A 21,010-nucleotide genomic window follows, 5' to 3' on the forward strand; every position below is an offset into this window, starting at 1 on the left:
CTCTTTCTCCGTCTCTGTTTTAATTGTGTGGTGGCAGAGATGCTCGAAGCTGGAGGTGTTGGTGTGTGTGTGTGTGTGTGTGTGGATTTGCATAAAGGGGGTCTGGGAGGGAGCTTGGCCTGGGCGCTGGCCTTTCTGCTGAGACGTGGGCTTTTGAACTTGACTGGCAGCGGCCCTTGATGCCGAAGCCAATATTGAATTTGGCTGAGGTCGCACCTGAGGGCTTGGGGTTAATGGCCCACTTTGCCAAACACACACACACACACACACACACACACACAGACGGGCGAAGGGCCTGCCGAGAGATGAGGTGCTGGCTCAGCACAACAATACATGGGGAGAGAGAGAGAGAGAGAGAGAGAGAGAGAGAGAGAGAGAGAGAGGGGAGACAGAGAGGGGGACAGAGAGAGGGGAGACAGAGAGAGACAGAGACAGAGAGAGAGAGAGGGGGAGACAGAGAGAGAGGGAGAGGGAGAGAGGGAGGCATGGACGTGGAGAGAGAGGAGGAAGAAGGGAGTCAGAGATATAGAGAGAGAGATGGGGGTGGGGGGGCAGCCACAGAGAAGTAAAGAGGGAGGGGGATCACGGGAGAGAGAGAGAGAGAGTGAGAGAGACTGTCAAAAAAGTGGAAGACGATAGATGAGAGAGGGCAAAGACAAAGGGTTTGGAATAAGTGATATAAGGTAAAAGAGAGAAAAACAAGCCAGATTAACACAGTGGGGGGGTAGGGAGAGGGGGAGAGAAGGAGAGAAAGAGAGAGAGAGAGAGAGAGAGAGAGAGAGAGAGAGAGAGAGAAAAGGGAGAGAACGAGAGATGGAAAGCCTGCAGTCTGCTCCCACAATTAAAAAGAAAAACAGAGGAGGGATAACACTGTGTGTTAATGCAACCTGCAGGTCATGGGGCACTACTGGCTGTTTCTGTGTTTGTGTGTTGGGAGCAAGTGAGAAATAGAGAGAAGGAGAGAGAGGGAGAAAGAAAGAGAAATGAAGTGTTTACAGATCACTCCTCACATTTTTATTGCTTCAAGCGCTCACACATCATGCCACTCAAAGCAATCTCTCTCTCAGAGACGCGCACGCACACACACACGCACACGCACACACACACACACAAACTCGTTTCCTTCTATTTGTGAAGTGACGTAAACAAAAGTAAAGTGACCTCATGACGACTACATTAGCCAACAATCAGAGCCGTGTTTTCTGGAGCTCTGCAGATGTAGTTAGTGAATAGCCACCAACCATGTCCATGCCACTCCTCTAGCTAACTGGATTGCATTATGATTCATCACGGTGACTTACGGCGGAATACTGCCAGTATGACGTCCCCAAGACTCAACACTAGCACCATGTGGTCAAGCAGAGTGACACAGCCGCAACTGGTTTGGATTCAGGACATGAACAGAAATCCCCAAAAAAAGAAATCGATACCCTACAGGATATGTACTCTTCAAGAACCAGGAAACAAGCAGTGAAAATCATCCCAGATGACTCGCACCCTGGACACAGCCTTTTTCACAGTCCTCCCCTCTGGCAAGTGCTGCAGAAGCCTGTGTAGTATGTATGCGTCTAAAACTACCAGACACAGGAGCAGTTTAACCTCATGCCATCACCCATTACAACTGACCACTATCAACTATGCCATAGCTACTCTTGCTTCTTCAAGTGCCGGTAGTTATTACAACCTGCCTCACATGTACAGCCAATTGCACAAAGACTCATCCCAATTCCATATGGGATGCAAGTTAATGTTGTTTGCACTAATACACACAGTTGCATTCCATATGGGATGCAAGTTCATGTTGTTTGCACTAATACACACAGTTGCATTTTATGCATATTGCTTGTCTATTATATTCCACATATTGTTTGCATATTGTGTTACATCTGCGAATATGTACAGCATCTTTATTACTCAAGAGTCACCAACAGCTAGTCTGGCTTTCACCAGACCAAGCTCAATCTTTTAAGATTGGTCTGGGGAGTCGCTATGTATTTTCTACTGCACAAGAGGCGTGATCAACGGGTAGTTCAAATGACTGTACGCAATTGGATAGTCCTTCACCAATCTGACCAACGAACCAGGTGATGTTTGCAGAGTGACGCGAAAACTCCATGCTCTCCCGCTATCGTCATGGTTTTAAACCTGCCAATAGCACGCCAGGTGGATAAGCCAGCTTGTGATTGGTCCTGGCAAAATTGTAACGGAAGCAGCAGAAATAGATGCACAGGTTTCCAGCCTGAGCTGCAGGGCGAAAAAGAATTCGCCGTCAGAACAGGCTGGGTTCACCCAGCCTAACCAACAGCCTGAACCAACTTCCTTGAGTGTGTTAACACACTTGGCCAATAAATCTGATTCAGATTTGTGAGGAACTGAAGCAGGGATAAGTAGCTACATACTGGGTCCAACAAAATTGGAAGACAAGATGTAAACAGACAGGTTTAAACTGAAGTGAGTGTGAACTGATTTTTAGAAAAGGAGTAGATTTAACATGGATTTAGAACCTGGAGAGTGAGTGAACAGTCTAATCACTGGGATAGCTGAAAGAGGACAGATTAACATGCTGCAAAAGTGAACTGTCTTAAGAGGTCGGGTCTAGAACCTGGGTAAGGAGTGAACAGTCCAGTAAACATGTCTAGAACCTGGGTAAGGAGTGAACAGAACAGTAAACAGGTCTAGAACCTGGGTAAGGAGTGAACAGAACAGTAAACAGGTCTAGAACCTGGGTAAGGAGTGAAATGCTTCTTGCTTACTGGCACTCTCCTCTCCTCACCGGCCCATCTGACTGACTGGTTGAGACTGACAGAGCGCCAGAGCACAAAGCTTTCCCACATGTGAAGTCTCCACGCTACATTTCAGAGCCCAAACAAGAAGAAAGCTCTCTCTCCTACTCGCTCAACTTCCCTGTTCCTCTGTTTCTCCCACAGTCGTCAGCGTTTACAGAGTGTGGGTGTGCGAGCACCAGCTATGCTTTTTGTTAGCAGCCTCACCAGTAACACCAGCACATAGCAAACAGTATGAGCGACTGACTGCATGAGCGAATTGAAATGGGACTCATACTGTAAGAAAGAAATGAGGTGTATAATATAGAAAGCAAAATAGAAAGGGAGAGATGCCAATAGAAAATGAGGATAAATGGTGACAGAACGAAAAAAGTCCTTGGCGAGAAAACAAAACAAAACAAAAAAATAGACAAAGCAAGATACTGTGAGAGAAAAACAGATCAAGAAGAGAGAAAGAGGGAGATGGAGCCAGAGAAGGAAAGAAACCCAAAGATGTAAGAGCTAAGGACATTTCGAAAGAGTTAACAGATGTCGGCTGATTGGCCGGAGGCTCTTTTCTCCATCGCCCCAGTGATGTATTTGATGTGGAGTTTATTCAGCTCTAATAAACGTATAAAGAATTAGAATAATAATTCGCAGATGTACGTGTGCAGATTATACGCCGTGGCTTCCCTTTGAAGCAAACAAGTCAGCCAAGACGAACAAAAGCTGAGAGAGGACTGGAGAAATAGAGAGAGGAGGATGAAGAGAGAAATAGAGAGGGAGGACTGGAGAAATAGAGAGGAGGATGAAGAGAGAAATAGAGAGGGAGGACTGGAGAAATAGAGAGGGGAGGATGAAGAGAGAAATAGAGAGGGAGGACTGGAGAAATAGAGAGGAGGATGAAGAGAGAAATAGAGAGGGAGGACTGGAGAAATAGAGAGAGGAGGATGAAGAGAGAAATAGAGAGAGGAGGATGAAGAGAGAAATAGAGAGGGAGGACTGGAGAAATAGAGAGAGGAGGATGAAGAGAGAAATAGAGAGGGAGGACTGGAGAAATAGAGAGAGGAGGATGAAGAGAGAAATAGAGAGGGAGGACTGGAGAAATAGAGAGAGGAGGATGAAGAGAGAAATAGAGAGAGGAGGATGAAGAGAGAAATAGAGAGGATGAAGAGAGAAATAGAGAGAGGAGGAGGAAGAGAGAAATAGAGAGGATGAAGAGAGAAATAGAGAGGGATGAAGAGAGAAATAGAGGGATGAAGAGAGAAATAGAGAGAGGAGGATGAAGAGAGAAATAGAGGGAGGAAGAGAGAAATAGAGGGAGGAAGAGAGAAATAGAGGGATGAAGAGAGAAATAGAGGGAGGAAGAGATTGCTTTTCTTCCGCCGTCTTTCCGTCCAAGTGCTAATGAAAGGGTCAGTGTGACAAAGAATGGACCAGCTAAATTTCTCTCTTTATTTTTTGTTCAGGCTTGTACATGGACAGCCCTAAATCACTTGGTAGGTGGAGGAACTGGACTCGGGGCTAGGCCTCCGGGTTCCCACTTGGTGACAAAATATTGTTTGGAAAAAAAAAAAAAAAAAAAAAGCATGTTAAACCACGTCAACATAAATCATGTCTCCTTTTTGATCTCGACGGCAGACTCGCATTATTTTGTCAGAGCTAAAGACAGAAAAGGGGCAGGAAACCAAATTGTGTAGCAAAAAATAACCAGGCCACTTTCTCTTTCTCTGCTGGCATTGGGCTCTGTATCCTAGGAGCTGTAAGTACAAAAGGCACAACAGACAAATATATAAAAGGCAACAAAAACACAAAGAAAAGCCCAGCTATTCTGATCATGATGACAAATGGGAGGATTACATTCAAAACAAACAACTTCAATTTGGTTCGCAACTACAGCACCAACAAATCTCCAAAATGGCCCGTTGCAAAGGCATCTTAATACCCCACATAAAACACAAAAACAGCTACGCGAGCTCCATGGCGATGCATAGCAACCGTGCAGAATTTCAGTCAAGGAGAAAGAAGGCAAAAAAAAAAAACCTTATTACTTCTAACTCCTGCAAGCCATTTTGGTCTCCAAAGGTTTCGGAGCGCCTGGGGCCATGTGTCTGCAGTGTTTCGGGAAATGACTTGCCTTCGCACGAACACTGCTATGTTCTGCAGCACTCCTGCCCCCCAGCATCCCCGCTCAATTTCTGCTTAACCCTTTACTGTCTCTCTCTTTCTCTCTCTCTCCCTCACTCTCTCTTTCTGTCTTTTTCCCCTGCAGTGACTCACAGGCAGCTCTTTCCCTCTCTCTCTCTCTCTCTCTCTCTCTCTCTCCCTTGCACTCAGAACAGCCTTGTCACATTGTTCAGCCTCACGACCCCGTATGCCGACACCAGAGCCCTTATTCTCTCTCTCTCTCTGTCTCTCTCTGTCTCTCTCTTTATCCCTCCCCCCTCCCTCGTTTTTACAAGCAAATGCCTTAAGTTGCCGCCTAATTTGCCTGCTTATGCATGTGATGGCTTTAAACTAACATGGAGGCAGGAGACGCAGAGGTTAGGCCTTTAAAAAAAGGACAGAGAGGGGGTGAAAATGGACAAATGCTCAACATGACTGAACATCACCCCCTGACCACACTGATTTATGGTTGGGGGCGTGCGATGCACCAACACCTCTACCACCACTACTACCACCACCACCACTTGAGTGTGTATCGAGAGCGGATTAAATCTGCAAACTCGTTGACACAACACATAATTAAAACATCGCGCTCCGGGTCAGGAATTTTCTAATTAGTAGTGTACTGACAAAGCTGCAATTCCATCGCCTTGAGTTCCAACGTCCACAGGTTACTGCTGAAGATGAAAGCTGTGCCCGAGGCCTCGCTCCAGAGCACTTTGCACACACACACACACACACACACACACACACACACACACACACACACAAGCTCCTCAGAAGACAGTCACAGGGTCACCCCACTAAACAGTGTGCAGCACCCGGAACCCTGCTCACAAACAAAGCACTTCAAAACTTTTCAACCCCCGCCCCGCCCCGCCCGCCTGCCCGCACCGCACCCCCACAGCCCCCGCCATCTCCCCTTCTCCCTCCCCGCCTGGAAACAGACAGAAAGTAACAAAAGGACCGCAAGCGCTAGAAGGAGCCAAACAAAGACATAGGAGGGAAAGGGATGAGGAGTGAGAGAGAGTGTATGTGTGTGTGTGTGTGTGTGTGTGTGTGTCTGTGTGTGTGAGAGAGAGAGTGTATGTGTGTGTGAGAGAAAAGAGAGAGAGAGAGAGAGAGAGAGAGAGGAGAGTCAAAGATACTGTGCAGGATCTGCTCGCAAGGAACGTTGTTTTTTAGGCCTAATCATAACGCACTCCACTAAACTCGCTTATCGCGAGGGCTAATTTGATTGTGCTCTCAAAACAATTCCGGTTGAGAATCATATTCCGAGGCCCGGGCTGATCGGGAGCGCTGCACTCACTAGTGGCTCTGATGCAATTAGGCTGCGGCCATTGAGGACTAGTATGAATGCAGCACACGGGCCATCGTGTTCCTACTCAAATAAACAGAGGAGGCAGCGGCTCGTACTGGAAATGTGCTCATCGCAGAGTTCTGTGTGCTCTGGCTTTGGAGCCAACCACGAATATAAACACAGAAACATGACCCCGACACGTGTGATGGGGAATAATGTTCTTCCCAAAAAGTTACTTTTTTTCCCTCCCCTTGCATCTCACTCTCACCCCATCAGCCACAACCAATTGCAATCAGCGCAGTGCATTCTGTGCCTTCTTTACGGGCCATTGCAACGTTAACAACTGTCTCGATAACCTGGGCAATTTATCAAGCGCTGGCGAGTATCTTTGGCTCTTTTCGCAAACGGAAGCCAGCTGCGGAACTTTTTAAGACATTAAATATTCAAAGCGTTTCATATATAAAATGAACCCAATTAAAGTTGGAATGGGGGGGAAGTGTAATGAGTCTAAAGTCAGAATGCTTGTCTTCAGAAGTGTTCGGCTAATGAGGCCTTGTTGGTTTTGTGCACTCCACTTTAAATGGCGTGGCACACTATCATTTCGGTTGGCACTTTAATTTTTAATTCCTAGCTTTTGACTGAGAGGGTGGGGATTTGGTAATCTTGGCATTTAAGGACCATTGGTTGTTGCTTTTTTGTGAGAGCATTATAATTTAGTTTAAGGAGGATGTGTCCAAATGAGTGATGCTGGTGGTTAGCACGATTGTCTTTGATGTCTTTGTGTGAGAGGCGAAAGGAAGTTGAAAAACACCGCTTCGAGATAACACAAAAACATGACCTGGGTTAATGAACACATTCCTACGAAAGAGATTATGGAGATAAGTGGAGGGAGAAGTTACTTTGTACTCACACCAACTGTAAAGTTGTGGGGAAAAGTGGATCAGCTGAACTAGGCTCGCTTCTAACGGGTGAGGAAAGAGGGGTGCTCCGAATCCCTTTGCAACACTCCGCGTCTCAGCAAAAACAGCAAGCAGCAGCGAGGAGGAAACAAGGGAGAAGCAGAAATGGAGGGAAAGGCCTCTCGACCCCTGAGCTGTCAAACCTCAACAAAAGGTTTTGTCGCGACACTGCTGCTCTGGCTCACTCGAACAAGAGCACACCGACTGGAGGGCTGGCAGGAGGCTTTCGTGGGGCGGAGGTGGTAATCTCTGGGATTAAAGAGGCGAGGGCGACAAAAGCACACACACACACACACCGAGCACCACCTTGAAGTGAAATTGGCATAAACGTGGGGCGTCTATCCCGGGCCCCCCGCACAGGGCCTCCACGAGTCCCTCTGCTCCTGTCAGTCAACACTAGCTCCACGCATGGCGGAGTGGAGGATCGCAACAGAGCGAGGAAAGAACTGAGGAAGGGACATGAGAAGGGCCCAGTGTGCGACATCTCAACCCAGCACTGCGTTTCTTGTTCCCTGTTTCAGGGACAGCGATGATAGCCCTCATGTTTTATATAAATGTGCCCCAGAAAAAGAAGAAGGAGGTGGGGGGAAAGTTCACAGAGTGCTAAGTCAAGTGAGATTTCAATGGCTAAGTCGTTCTGACATAAGCTCCACTGAGGAGAACTTTGTCAGTCTTCCAAAACACTGATATTCAAGCCCATTTTAGGATTTTCCCTCTCCATTGTCAAAACCCAGTATGACATGTCTGATGTGTTTAAATTATTATCATTTGTATCACATAGAGTACCACCCAAAGGGAACAACGAACAACATCCATGATCAGTCCCTTTCTACTGCCACTCTGACGTCTGTCCTGCCGTAATTCACTTTTACAGAAAACAAAGGCTCTTTCACACCCATTACGCTTACTGCTGAAGAAAGGAGACATGAGATGGTCCTGATTTGGTGGAATAGCGTAAACCACAGTGAGGACATGTGACTCACTTGAGAAAGTCAAAGGCAAAACGAGTGTGATAGTGAACAGGTATCTAATCTGCTTCGTTTTCCGCTACTGCATCTCGGCCCGAGTAAGTGAGTTAGTCTGATGGAGGCTGGAACCACAGGCAGCTAGCAGGTTTCCCCCACTGTTGCCTCGCGGCTTCGCCTCATACCTGTGCAAGCAGCGTTAAGATACTGAGGCTGTTTGGAGCCAACTGAGTGTGTGTGTTAAAACCTTATCTACATATTGACTCGTTTTAAAACCCACACGTTTGTCGGTGGTGGTAATTGTAATTGTGCATCATGTCGCAGGAAGGAAGAGCTGGAGTCTTTCTGCACCTGAGGGGGGATAAGAGCCTTGTTCGCTCGCTCGCAGGGAAGGCCCGACGGCGCCCGCCACAGGAGATATCACCTGCAGCGCCGCCTCGAATCCAAAAAAGCTTTTGTGTACACACACACACACACACACACACACACACACACACACAGACACACACACACACAAGTGCACACATACATACAAAGCCATTTTGTTAAGAGCCAATGGAAGCTGCCATTGCAAAGCCTCGAGCACACCAAGCACTGTGAGCCAAGACTGGGGGATCTCTCACATCTTCAGCAGAGCGATGTGACAAATGGGAGTACAGGTAATATAGTGTGTGTATATGTGTGTGCATAATTAATAGTAGAGTACACACACACACACACACACACACACACACACACACACACACACAGAAATGTGACAAATGTGAGTACAGGTAATATAGTGTGTATATGTGTGTGCATAATTAATAGTTTAGTACACACACACACACAAAATGTGACAAATGTGAGTACAGGTAATATAGTGTGTGTATATGTGTGTGCATAATTAATAGTAGAGTACACACACACACACAGAAATGTGACAAATGTGAGTACAGGTAATATAGTGTGTGTATATGTTTGTGCATAATTAATAGTTTAGTACACACACACAGACACAGAAATGTGACAAATGTGAGTACAGGTAATATAGTGTGTGTATATGTGTGTGCATAATTAATGGTTTAGTACACACACACACACACAGAAATGTGACAAATGTGAGTACAGGTAATATAGTGTCTGTGTGAGTGTGTGTGTGTGGGGGGGGGGGGGGCAGGGGGTGTTAGGAGTGCTAATGCACACTAGGCAAGGTGTCATGAGAACACACCATCACAACATGCCATAGCATATCTACTGTAGCAGAATGACGTTAGCTTGGACTGACGGAGCAGCATCAAGAGAGAAACAAAGGAATACAAAGAGTGAAGCAGAGAGGAAGAGAGCGAGGGATAGAGAAGCAGAAGAAAAGAGTGGGACAGAGAGAGAACAAAACTCAGCCCAAGTCACAGATCAGAGAAAACTATCATTCAAGAGTGTTCATTACAGCGGCCGATCCATAATTTATGCAATCTAAAAAATACATGCCCGCATTAATCACAGAGAAATGTGACAGTCTGTGCGGCTGTGCGGCGACGAGATGGGCTGTGTGTGTGTGTGTGTGTGTGTGTGTAGGAGGTTGAGCTGAGTGGTCCAGCATGGCATGTTATCATCAGATGGAAATCAGAGGGAGCTCTACAGGCCTAAGTGTGCATGTGTGTGTGTGTGTGTAAGAAAGTGAGAGAAAAGTGGTCCAGCTACGATCGTGTAAGTGTGTGGGTGTACGTGTTTGTGCGCAAGTGAGATCAAGCCAGCGTGGGTGTGATGGGAACCAGATAGCCCCTACCCCCACATGCTCTGACCACAACAAGGCTCAACCACACAGTGGAGCGCATATGGCTAAACCTCAGCCATGACGGTTGATACACACTCGACAAGTAAGTTGATTTTGGTCTCCTTTCCGCTGCAACTTCAACTCTTGTTTGGTTAAATTGATGGGAGCCGGAAAAGTTAGACCTCAAGTTAATGCCAACTAACCACCAAAGCCTACTCTGAACAAGAGCACTACAGTACTAAATTCTTAGAGTTGTTGAAAGACACAACTGCAATCAGGCTGTGTGTTTCCTGAAAACCACTGGGTTGTTCTCTCTCTCTCTCTGAAGCTAGGGTCTGGTGGAGATGCTGTAAATGTTGTGGAAGGAGCAGGGGAAAAAAGCCTGAAAATTCTAAAGATATTAATTGTCAAAAAAAGTGCAGGGGATTTCACAGTTAATTGGGCTCCCTAATTAGCACAGGATGTCTAATTCCCATCGCAGTCAACGTGCTAAATGCCAGAGCTTTAGCAAGCGGAAGCCTGTGCTTACACATGGACTGAGAAAGAAAGGGGGGTGGGAGAAGAAAGAAAGGAAGAAAGAAAGGGTAGAGAGAGATGCAGAAAAGAAAGAAAGTGAAAAAGCAAAGAGATGAGGGGAAAAAAGAAAGGAGAGTGAGAAATCATAGGAGAGAGGGGAGGATGAAGGAGAGTCTGACTGTTCGCTCCTGCACATTGAACACGCAATGATCGATTCTAAATCTTAATTAGGGCAAATGACAAACACGCCAAGGCCCTAATGAACTGTGTACCTTGTCAAACAGCTGGCTGGATATATTTATCCAGACCCTGCTTCGATTTAATGATTCGGCCAATTAGGCGCGGGCCCCCTTGGAAATCTCTGAGGACGGCACGGCTGAGGCCGTGGAGGAGCGGGACTGCCGACCTAACGCACCGCGGCCGGCGAATCTTTAGCGTCCCCACGGAGCTTTGCTCCAAAGAGAGATGTCTCCATCTGCCTCCCCACGCTGCCTGGGCTTGTGCTGTGGCTTCACTGAGGTGTGTGTGTGTGTGTGTGTGTTTTTTCGGATGGTGCAGGTGTGCTCCAGTGCTGACAACGAGGCTGTGGTCAGTGTTGTGGGATGACGGGATTGGAAAAAACCCATGAGTGTAGCCATGTTTTCAGTGGACACAGCAGTAACCTGGCTCTGGCGGAGTGCTTTTTTCACTGCAGCCATTCCTAACTTTTCCCCTCTAAATTGATCAAATGGAAAGCAGTAAAAAGCTGGATCAAATGAGAAAGGGAGAGAGAGAAAGAGAGAGAGAGAAAAAAAATTGAGCTCAGCCGAAAAGTGTGACTTGGATTTAATATTTTATAATTGCCAAGGGACATTCTGAGATCAATGAATTTTTTTCCCCCTCTTTTTTTCCTTCTAGCCTGAGACGCACATCAGAAAGCGATGTACTTCAGTCTTTTTAAGGGAACATTGGTCTATTTAATTCGGGTGTCTGATGCATGTGAAATATGCCTCCACTGGCCTGCTCCCTTTCCCCTCGGCATCGCTCCGGGCACACATTACAGCTTTTAATGGGCCGCCCGGCGAACAGGCAAGGCAAGCCAATAACCCAGCCTGCCTAATGGAACCGCTTGTTTATTCACTGCTGCCATTTTCACCGTCTAATTTTAGCCCTGGCTGCATTCCACACGAGTCAGGTTCTATACGAACACACATTCAAAATCTATATGGGGAAAATGGTCAAGACGAAAACACAAAATAACAAGTCACCATGAGAAACTACACAGAGAGTAGCACAGATATAAAAAAAATAATCAGGAAATAAGAGTAGGGCAGAAGGAAGGGCTATGCTAACGAGCAAAGTGTGTATGGGTGTGTGTGTATTCACGTTTTGGTCTTAGGGAAGTGTTAGCTCTGCTTATTATTTGGCTGCCTAGATGCTGTTTCTTTGGTGGAGGAACACACACGCACGCACGCACGCCCACAACACACACACACAGAAGAGTGTAAGAGTTGAGTAAGAGTGGAGTATAGATGGACACAGGCAGTTCTAGCTATTCATCAGGGGAGGGAGGGAGATAGGAAGAGAGAGAGAGAGAGAGCAAGAGAGAGGGAGAGAGCGAGAGAGCGAGAGAGAGAGAGGGAGAGGGGAGAGAGCGAGAGAGAGAGAGAGAGAGAGAGAGAGAGAGAGAGAGAGAGAGAGAGAGAGAGAGAGAGAGAGCACAAATACCACACGATTAACCCTCATTAGAGAACAGAAATATCATGACCTTATTAAGTGTCTGGTGGGGACTTCTCCGCGCCTCGCACGGCTGCTAATTGGATGTCTTTGTATCTCTGCTCACAGGGGAGTGAAAGGGAGAGCGGGAGCACAGCCATCGAAAACTCACCCGTGTGTGTGTGTGTGTGTGTGTGTGTGTCCACCAGCAAGACCCGGCTCAAACACATACTCAACAGCATCTGAGGAAAGGATGAAGTTTGTCAACATAAAAAAATCAACATCAAATCTGTACATTATTACAGAGACCAATATAAATCTCAATGCACCTGGAACTTGTTAAACACATACCAATACATTGGTCTTTATACAATCCATATGTACTAGTGGTTTTAGCAGTCTCAGATTAGCTTCATAATCCCAAATGATTTAAAGAGCGGGATTACGGGGAAAATGGGCTTTTATCTGCATCCTCGTCTGCTCTGCATCAACCCTCCCTCACTCATTCCTGGTGCTCACGCTAATAAAATGTAGGACGATTTTCCGAGGAGAATTGCCAGACAGAATGTTTTTTTTTTCCCAGGTAATTCTTCAAGAGCACCGCTCCATGGCCAGGCGGTCTGCAGCGAGCCGCGTGCCAGACAGGTGCGCCGGCCTGGCATCTCCACGCGCACAAATTCAATTAGACTCTTCCTCAAGCGCCTCCATCTGCAAACAATATCTGCCTTCTTTTTAATCAAGCTCTTCGCTCTTCGGCAAGGGACCCAGGGCCTTTCAAATTAAAAGTCACTTTCAGGGGGGCTGCTTCTCTGTCTGGACATGGCATCCACGCATGGTAAGTGGAAAAGCTGGCATAATAAGCACATTTTGGGAATATTTTAATAATGAAATGTTTTAAAATTAGGCAAGTAAGCGGAGCATGTGTGTGGAATGTTAACTAAAGTGTGGGTGGGTGCTGACATATAGCGTAGATCAGTCCTGGACAAATCAGAACAGGCCGCATAAAAATGACTGATCATACTACAGGTGCTTAGTAGTGTGATCTGTTATTCAAGTGGATAGCTACACAGAACGACTTTAGATGTATTCGGAATACAAGAGGCCAACTTAAACACACGGTAACAAGATCACGTGTGTTTCAGGATTAGCTGGGCTTCATGATTGCTTCTGAACCACAGATGACTGAGTTTTGCTTGCAAAGCTCGACTTTTGTCTTTAGGGCAAATAGCAGCTTCCAAGTATTAATGGTGTGAAAAAAGCTACATTAAATCTTCTTGCAGAAAAGTTGAATGGTAACGTTTATGTGAGCAAATTCTGTTTGTCAACTTATTTTGCCTACACTATAAATTTTTAGTTTTCCCTCCATTTCTCATTCTCTCCCTCTCTTTCTGTCCCACTTCAACAACCCCCTCGCACCATTTTTTAATGAAAGATCATTTCCCACACTCGGGTTTGTCCTCAGGCACCAACCTTTGGAGCTGTGCAACGCAGCTGACAAAAATAATAATAAAAAAAGAATCGAAGCAAAAACAAACTTTAATAAATACTAACACGAACACCGCTGCCTCCGTATAATGTCACAGTGCAATACCACACAAAGCAATCGCGGCTAATTTGTGCCATGTTTGGTGGAGGGGGGGAGGCTCTATTAATAACTCTTAAGTTGTAAGTGACAGAAATGCACACAGAATCATGGCCTTCCTCACCACCACCATGGAGGAAGAGGAGGAGGGAGGAAGAGGAGGAGGAGGAGGAGGGGAAAGATGAGGCCTTCTCTTGCTACACTGCCAGTACTGGGATGACCAATGTGCAAAGCGCAAGAGGCCCGAGAAGAGAGGTGAGAAGGTCTGGAAGTCTGTGGACAGGTGTGATTGTGATACTTGTGACACTAGTTCAGATGTGAGGAGGAGGAGGAGGTGGTTGCAACTGCTTCTCCTGAGTGTGATCACGGGTACTTTAGCATGTCACTGTTGTGTGACTGCTGAAGTGGTTGGTGTCACTTTGAGGACACCAAAGTGAGAATGTGAGTTTATTTGTGAGTTTCCTCTGACAGAGTGTGTGTGTGTGTGTGTGTGTGTGTGTGTGTGTGTGTGTGTGTGTGTGTGTGTGTGTGTCTCTTGTGATATGGTGTTACTGTAAGAATCTGAACTTAAATGCGTGTCTGCTGCGTCTGTGTGTATGGAGCGTGGGACGGCTCCTGCGTCTGTGTGTATGGAGCGTGGGACGGCTGCTGCGTTGGTTGCCGTGCCATCTCGGCGTCCCCGGTCAGCAGCCTAGCGCATCAGCTTCCTCTCCGCCGCGCCACGGCGTCTCCATGGTACTGCCGGATTGCGCTTCTCAGAAATTTAATTATATCAAGATTAACAAGGGAGGTAATTAATTTCTTTAAGATGGGTATCTTTTAATTGCCCGAGGCCCAACTTTGTTGTCAAAACTGTATATTTAACCGTTATTTCAGGGCAACGTTTTTAAGGCAGTAATAGGGATGGAAGAATCTCACATTTCCACTATGAATATGGAAATACGAGATTTCCTCATGCAAAGTATTATTCTAAGATATTAGCACAAATACACACACACTTCTGCATGCATATGAATGTTCACCTCAGCGGGAGCGCTGGTGTGTGTTGTTCCCCCTCTCTCTCTCTCTCTCTCTCTCCTCTCTCACACACTCTCACACACACTCTTCCCGGCCCAGAGCCTGGCTACAGTAGCAGCTCAAAAGTAGGGGCGACATGTTCAGTTCTGTACGTGTGTCTGTGAGGCAGTAGGCCCTGATACGGTATATATAGCCTAAGAGATGGCCCTGATATATATATATATATATATAGCCTAAGAGATGGCCCTGATACGGTATATATAGCCTAAGAGATGGCCCTGATATATATATATAGCCTAAGAGATGGCCCTGATACGGTATATATAGCCTAAGAGATGGCCCTGATATATATATAGCCTAAGAGATGGCCCTGATATATATATAGCCTAAGAGATGGCCCTGATATATATATAGCCTAAGAGATGGCCCTGATACAGTATATATAGCCTAAGAGATGGCCCTGATACGGTATATCTAGCCTAATAGACTAGTGCTATTTCAAGAAAAAAGTCCTTGTATATGGGTCTAGAGGCATTTCTTAGTAAAAGTTGGGAACAGGACTTTTTATCATAATTAACATGTGCTGAATCCAACTAGCCCTGTTCCCAAGCAGAATTTTGAGTTTTTGACCATCTAATTAGCATAAACAAAATGGCTGCCAAAATGCCGATTTTGGGCACTTTCTTCGGACGGGCATCATTATACCATGTAAATTAATTAATATTGTTCACATCTGTGCATCTCAGAAATCTCCCGTGGGCAAAAAATAAAAAGTGAAGGCTATGAAAAATATATGGATGGAGGGGTGTGAGGAACCAGTGATGGGCTGAGCAGTTTTCACCATCCTCTGCTGTCCTTTCCAGTCCGAGGCAGAGCAGTTGCCATACCATACTGTGACACAGTTGGTGAGGATGCTCTCAATGGTGCAGCGGTAGAGGTTTAGAAGTTCACCAGGATCTGAGGAGAGAGGTTGTGTTCTTTAGTCTCTTCAGGAAGAAGAGATGCTGGTGAGCCTTCTTGATCAAGGTAGAGGTGTTGAGGGTCCAAGAGAGGTCCACAGAGATGTGGACACCCAGAAACATGAACTGGTGACATGCTCCACCTCAGTCCTGTTGATGAGGATGTGTGTTTGTGTGCTAGCTTTTGACTTCCTGAAGTCCACAATGAGGTCTTTGGTCCTCTTGGTGTTGAGAGCCAGGTTGTTGTCGGTGCTCCGCGATGTTAGGTGCTGGACCTCCTCCCTGCAGGCTGTCTCATTATTGTTGCTGATGAGAGCAATCACCGTAGTATTGTCTGCAAACTTGACAATGGTGTTAGAGCCATGTACAGGTATGCAGTTGTAGGTGAAGAGGGAGTAAAGGAGGGCTCAGCACACGCCAGTATTCGGGGTGAGGGTTGAGTGGGTGAGGTTATCTAATCCAACAGACTGCGGTCTGTTGGTTAGGAAGTCCAGAATCTAGTTTCAGAGGAAGGTATTGATGTCCAGTTCACTGAGTAACTTAAACTTGAACTTGCACTAGTTATAAAGTTATTCATCTAGCTATTAATTCACAGGACATGCAATCATTTTACTAACACAAATGTTATGAAGAAATATGGGTAACACTTTATGGTAAAGGTACATGAATTATCATGAATTCATGCATGAATTAATTCATGATTTATGCATTACATCATTATCCTAGGAATCATCAGGAATTGACATGAATTCATATACTCTCCTTCATGATGACCTCATGTATGAACAACACATCAACTAAAGCATTAGGTGTGATGGGTATATCATTATGATTTATGATTTCTTAAGCATGATCATCATGATTACATGAATTTTAGGATAATTGCTCATGCATTCATCATGTCTGTGGCCCCTCAAATAAAGTAGTGAATAATGACATGTGTTTAGAGAACTCCAAAGTTATGTTCAAATCAGAATTTGAGCAGTGATGACCACATTTTTGGCAGAAAAATAAAGTCATGATCATGGTTAATACATCATAATTCATAATGATGTGCCGACCGTACCTAATACTTTAGTAATGTGTTCATGTATGAGGTCACAAATGACAAACTATGAACTCAGTAAATTCCTGATGATTAATTAGATATTAATGAATGAAGTAATACATAAATCATGAATTAATTAATGTACCCTTACCGTTAAGTGTTACCGAAATAGGTAAAGGCCTGTGTAACTTACTCCGAGACTACATACATTACCAACCCAATTCGCTTCAATTATGTAAATGTAATGTAAATCAGGCTCTGCATGTATCCCGTGAATTAGTGAACACACAGGTCACACATTGAAGCACACATTAACCTGGAGCAGTGAGCTGCCTTGCTACAGTGATGCTCGGGGAGCAGTGAGGGGTTAGGTGCCTTGCTCAAGGGCACTTCAGCCGTGGATGTGGGCATGGGAGAGTAGTGCTCAACCTTTCCACCACCCACATTTTTCCTACTGGTCGGGGATCGAACCGGCAACCCTTTGGTTTCAAGCCCGAAGACCTAACCAGTAGGCCACAATTTTAAACTTTACATTTCATCACTACACATCTTTCTTGACCCTCAAAAAACATAAGTCTCATTCGTCAAATACCGTGTGCCTGCTCAGTTATAAAATTTTAACAATTACATTTTTCAAAAGTTTTTTCAGGTAATTAACATGGGCATAATACTAGTTTTTTTTTCACAGCCTGTATCCTTGATCTATTGGCCAAGGAAGATTTCTGTGAACAATATTAATTAATTTACATGGTATAATGACATCCGCCCAATGAAAGTGCCCAAAATCGCCATTTTGGCAACCATTTTGTTTATGTTAATTCGATGGTCATAAACTCAAAATTCAGCTTGGGAACAGGGCTAGTTGGATTCAGCACACCTTAATTATGTTAAAAAGTCCTGTTCCCAACTTTTACAAAAAAATGCCTCTAGGAAGCACATATCTCAAAAATATCACCTGTCTATAAGAGATGGCCCTGATACGGTATATATATAGCCTAAGAGATGGCACTGATACGGCCCTGATACGGTATATATAGCCTAAGAGATGGCCCTGATATATATATAGCCTAAGAGATGTCACTGATACGGCCCTGATACGGTATATATAGCCTAAGAGATGGCCCTGATATATATATATATATATATAGCCTAAGAGATGGCCCTGATATATATATAGCCTAAGAGATGGCACTCATATATATATAGCCTAAGAGATGGCCCTGATATATATATAGCCTAAGAGATGGCCCTGATACGGTATATATAGCCTAAGAGATGGCCCTGATATATATATAGCCTAAGAGATGGCCCTGATACGGTATATTTAAGCCTAAGAGATGGGACAATGAGTTTGATCATGTAATTATACGTCTGTTGAACAGTCTGTGGCTGTACAGTGACAGTGTGAGGCAGAATCCATGTGTAATACTATGCGTGTGCGAGTGTGTGTGTGCGTGAGTGTGTGTGTGTGTGTTACACAGTATGCAGTCATGACGGTGTTTGTGCTGAGCACACTCGAGTGTGTGAGTGTGTGTGTGTGTGTGTGTGTTACACAGTATGCAGTCATGACGGTGTTTGTGCTGAGCACACTCGGTGACCTCCAGGGCATAAGCAGAGCTGTCCTCCCTGCATCAGAGACAGCGCCAGCACCTCATCCCGCTATACGGCAACCCCAGAGAGACACACAGAGCTACAAAAATGCTTAGATTAGGCAAAGGCCACCGGAAGAGAGAGCAGAGACAGGGGACCAGTGTGATTGGTTGATGTCAAATAACATCTACGATACGTGTTCTCCACAGGCAGCAGTAAACACATGTCTTAGGAAATGGAGTTCTGCATAAAGAATGTCTCCATGACCATAAGTTCTACCTCCCTATCCAACCATGTGTACATTGGCTTGAGAGCTCGGGGCTTGTGTCGGTGATGCTGCTTCAGATAAACACTATAGTCTGAAACTGCTTTCATTTCTCAGTACAACACTATAGCTCATATAGTCATCCTGGATGTCACCATGGTCATTATGACCATGGTGACATCATGACTAGATCATGACTACCAAGCTTCATAAAGGATAGATTGATATGCTACTTTCATACATGGTGATTCGGTACATGTTCCTTTACTTAAAAGAACCATTTATCAAGAGCGTATTTGATGTTGTTCAACAGCGTAGACTGACATCTTCCTTATGGCTACAGAATAAATAGATAGCTGCACATGCTGGCCACACCAGCTAGTTTAACTGTTTCAGAAGGAGCCATTTCCAAGTGGCTTCATCCATCACCTCAACGCTGGACTGGTGAAGCAAGCAGACGGCTTGGCAACCATAAAGCACACATGGACGCCCACCCCATCAAACCAAGCGTCCTCCTTCAGCTTGAGGTTGAATTCAATCACCTTAGCATTATAAAAAAGATTGAAAATCCCTTCAAATAGCTATACACCATCACACTAGAATTCTGAAGATTAAAGCAATAGGTAAAGTTCTATGTTCTATGTTTACAATGGTAAAAAAAATATTTTTTTTGTTTGATGTGGTTTAGAAGACTTTTCTTATTCATACTTCTGATCTGAGCACTTACAATGTGGATATATTAATGCAAACAAAGCCATTATTCTCATCTTCCATGGACCAAGCCCGCTGGCACTATTAACACTTTTTCAGTCAGAAAAGATGATTAGATGGACCGGAGCCTCACTGGTCTTTGAGAGAGTGAAGCATCCATCCAAAATCTGACCAGAGGACCTGTACACAGCCACTATGGCCTTTTCTGACTTTGGTGAGCGGGAGGTTTTCTGTTCTTGTTGTTAAAAAATGCCTTAAGACAAATACCAAACTCTGACACTGTGCTCTTTCTAGGATAAACAACCCATAACAAGTTCTCAGCGGTGGCCATGATATAGATTTGTGTGTGTGTGTGTGTGTGTGTGTGTGTGTGTGTGTGTGTGTGGGTAGGGAGAAACCACATGCTTGAACCACAGCAGCGGTCTCTGGTGGACTGCTGTGGTCTGATGTAGCACATAATTGGGCTTTTAAACGTGGACTTGGCTTCCGCTCCAGCGCATGTTTAATTCATGCAGCTCCGCTGAGTGGCCGAGGTGAGGGGTGAGCACAGGAACAAAGGGTCAGAACACTTAGCCCTAAACACATCAACATATAGCTCAGTGTGTGTGTGTGTGTGTGTGTGCGTGTGTGAATACAACAAATAGTTAAGTAATGTCAAAATATAGGCAGAAGTTTCTCCCCTGTTTGGTTCTGATGTATCGCTGTGTGATCTGGGGCTGTGATTAAGCGTGTGTGGGGGGGTGATGTCTCTCTAGCTCTACAAACATGCACTGTATAGACATGTGTCAGTGTGTGCATGTTCATGCTCACAAAAGGATATACTGTATACTCAAGTGTATAGCACAGAATCATACTAGCATAGGTTACATGCGTGTGTGTGTGTGTGTGTGTGTGTGTGTGTGTGTGCATGTGTATGTACAAGAAATCCATTCTTTTTTGTATTGCACATGCTAAGAATGTGTGTTAGACGTGAAAAGTGCAAGGCCAGTAGCCAACAGCGCCGTTTGGTCTTCCACATGGCAGGGAGAGGGGGGGGAGAAGAAGAAGTGATAGAGAAAAAGGAGGGAGGAGGGAGAGAGATAGCTAAGGAGGACGCCCCAATGGCCAGCAAGTCCCCTACCCCTCTGGACCCACCCCACCCCCCACTCTCCCTACACATCTTTCTCTCCCACTCCCTCCCTCTCTCTCTCTCTCTCTCTCTCCCTTTCTCTCCCACTCCCTCTCTCTCTCTCTCCCTTTCTCCCTTTCTCTCCCACTCCCTCCCTCTCTCTCTCTCTCTCTCTCTCCCCTTTCTCTCTCCCCCTCTCGCTCCGTCTAGCTTTCCTGTTTGTCTGGCTGAAGACATGGCCATTTACTCGTGGGCAGTGCTCTAAGGAGGGACAACAAGATGAGTGGAACAGAAAATACTAGTGTGTGTGTGTGTGTGTATCTGTATGCAAGTATGAGTGTGTGTGAGTGTGAGCAAGGGTGTTGGGTGGGCTGGTCAGTTGAATAGCTGGTTGGCCAGTTGTGGTGTGTATGCATGTGTTTAGTGTGTGTGTGTGTGTGAAGGGGGTTGGTGGTTTGCAGAAACGACGGCACACTCCAAGTTGGGATTGATTTACTTCATTAACCGAGATTACAAGTTTAACTTACAAACCAGAGGTCAAAATTTCTCATTAACAAGGGGGAGCATGGAGACCCTGGGGGCAGAGAGACCACTCTTATTACCAACTACACATT

General features: G+C 45.4%; 1 protein-coding gene across 1 annotated transcript in view; it reads right to left on the minus strand.

Annotated features, from left to right (window-relative positions):
* The window catches only part of LOC125307089 (transcription initiation factor TFIID subunit 4-like), a 108,623-nt gene that overhangs the window by 5,522 nt on the left and 82,091 nt on the right, over positions 1 to 21,010 (minus strand). Inside the window, exon 15 of the mRNA XM_048262861.1 lies at positions 12,554 to 12,557. Within this exon, the coding sequence (XP_048118818.1) occupies positions 12,554 to 12,557 (4 nt within the window). The remainder of the gene's footprint in view (positions 1 to 12,553; positions 12,558 to 21,010) is intronic.

This window comes from Alosa alosa, chromosome 14 (assembly GCF_017589495.1).
Source record: "Alosa alosa isolate M-15738 ecotype Scorff River chromosome 14, AALO_Geno_1.1, whole genome shotgun sequence".
Classification (NCBI taxonomy): domain Eukaryota; kingdom Metazoa; phylum Chordata; class Actinopteri; order Clupeiformes; family Clupeidae; genus Alosa; species Alosa alosa.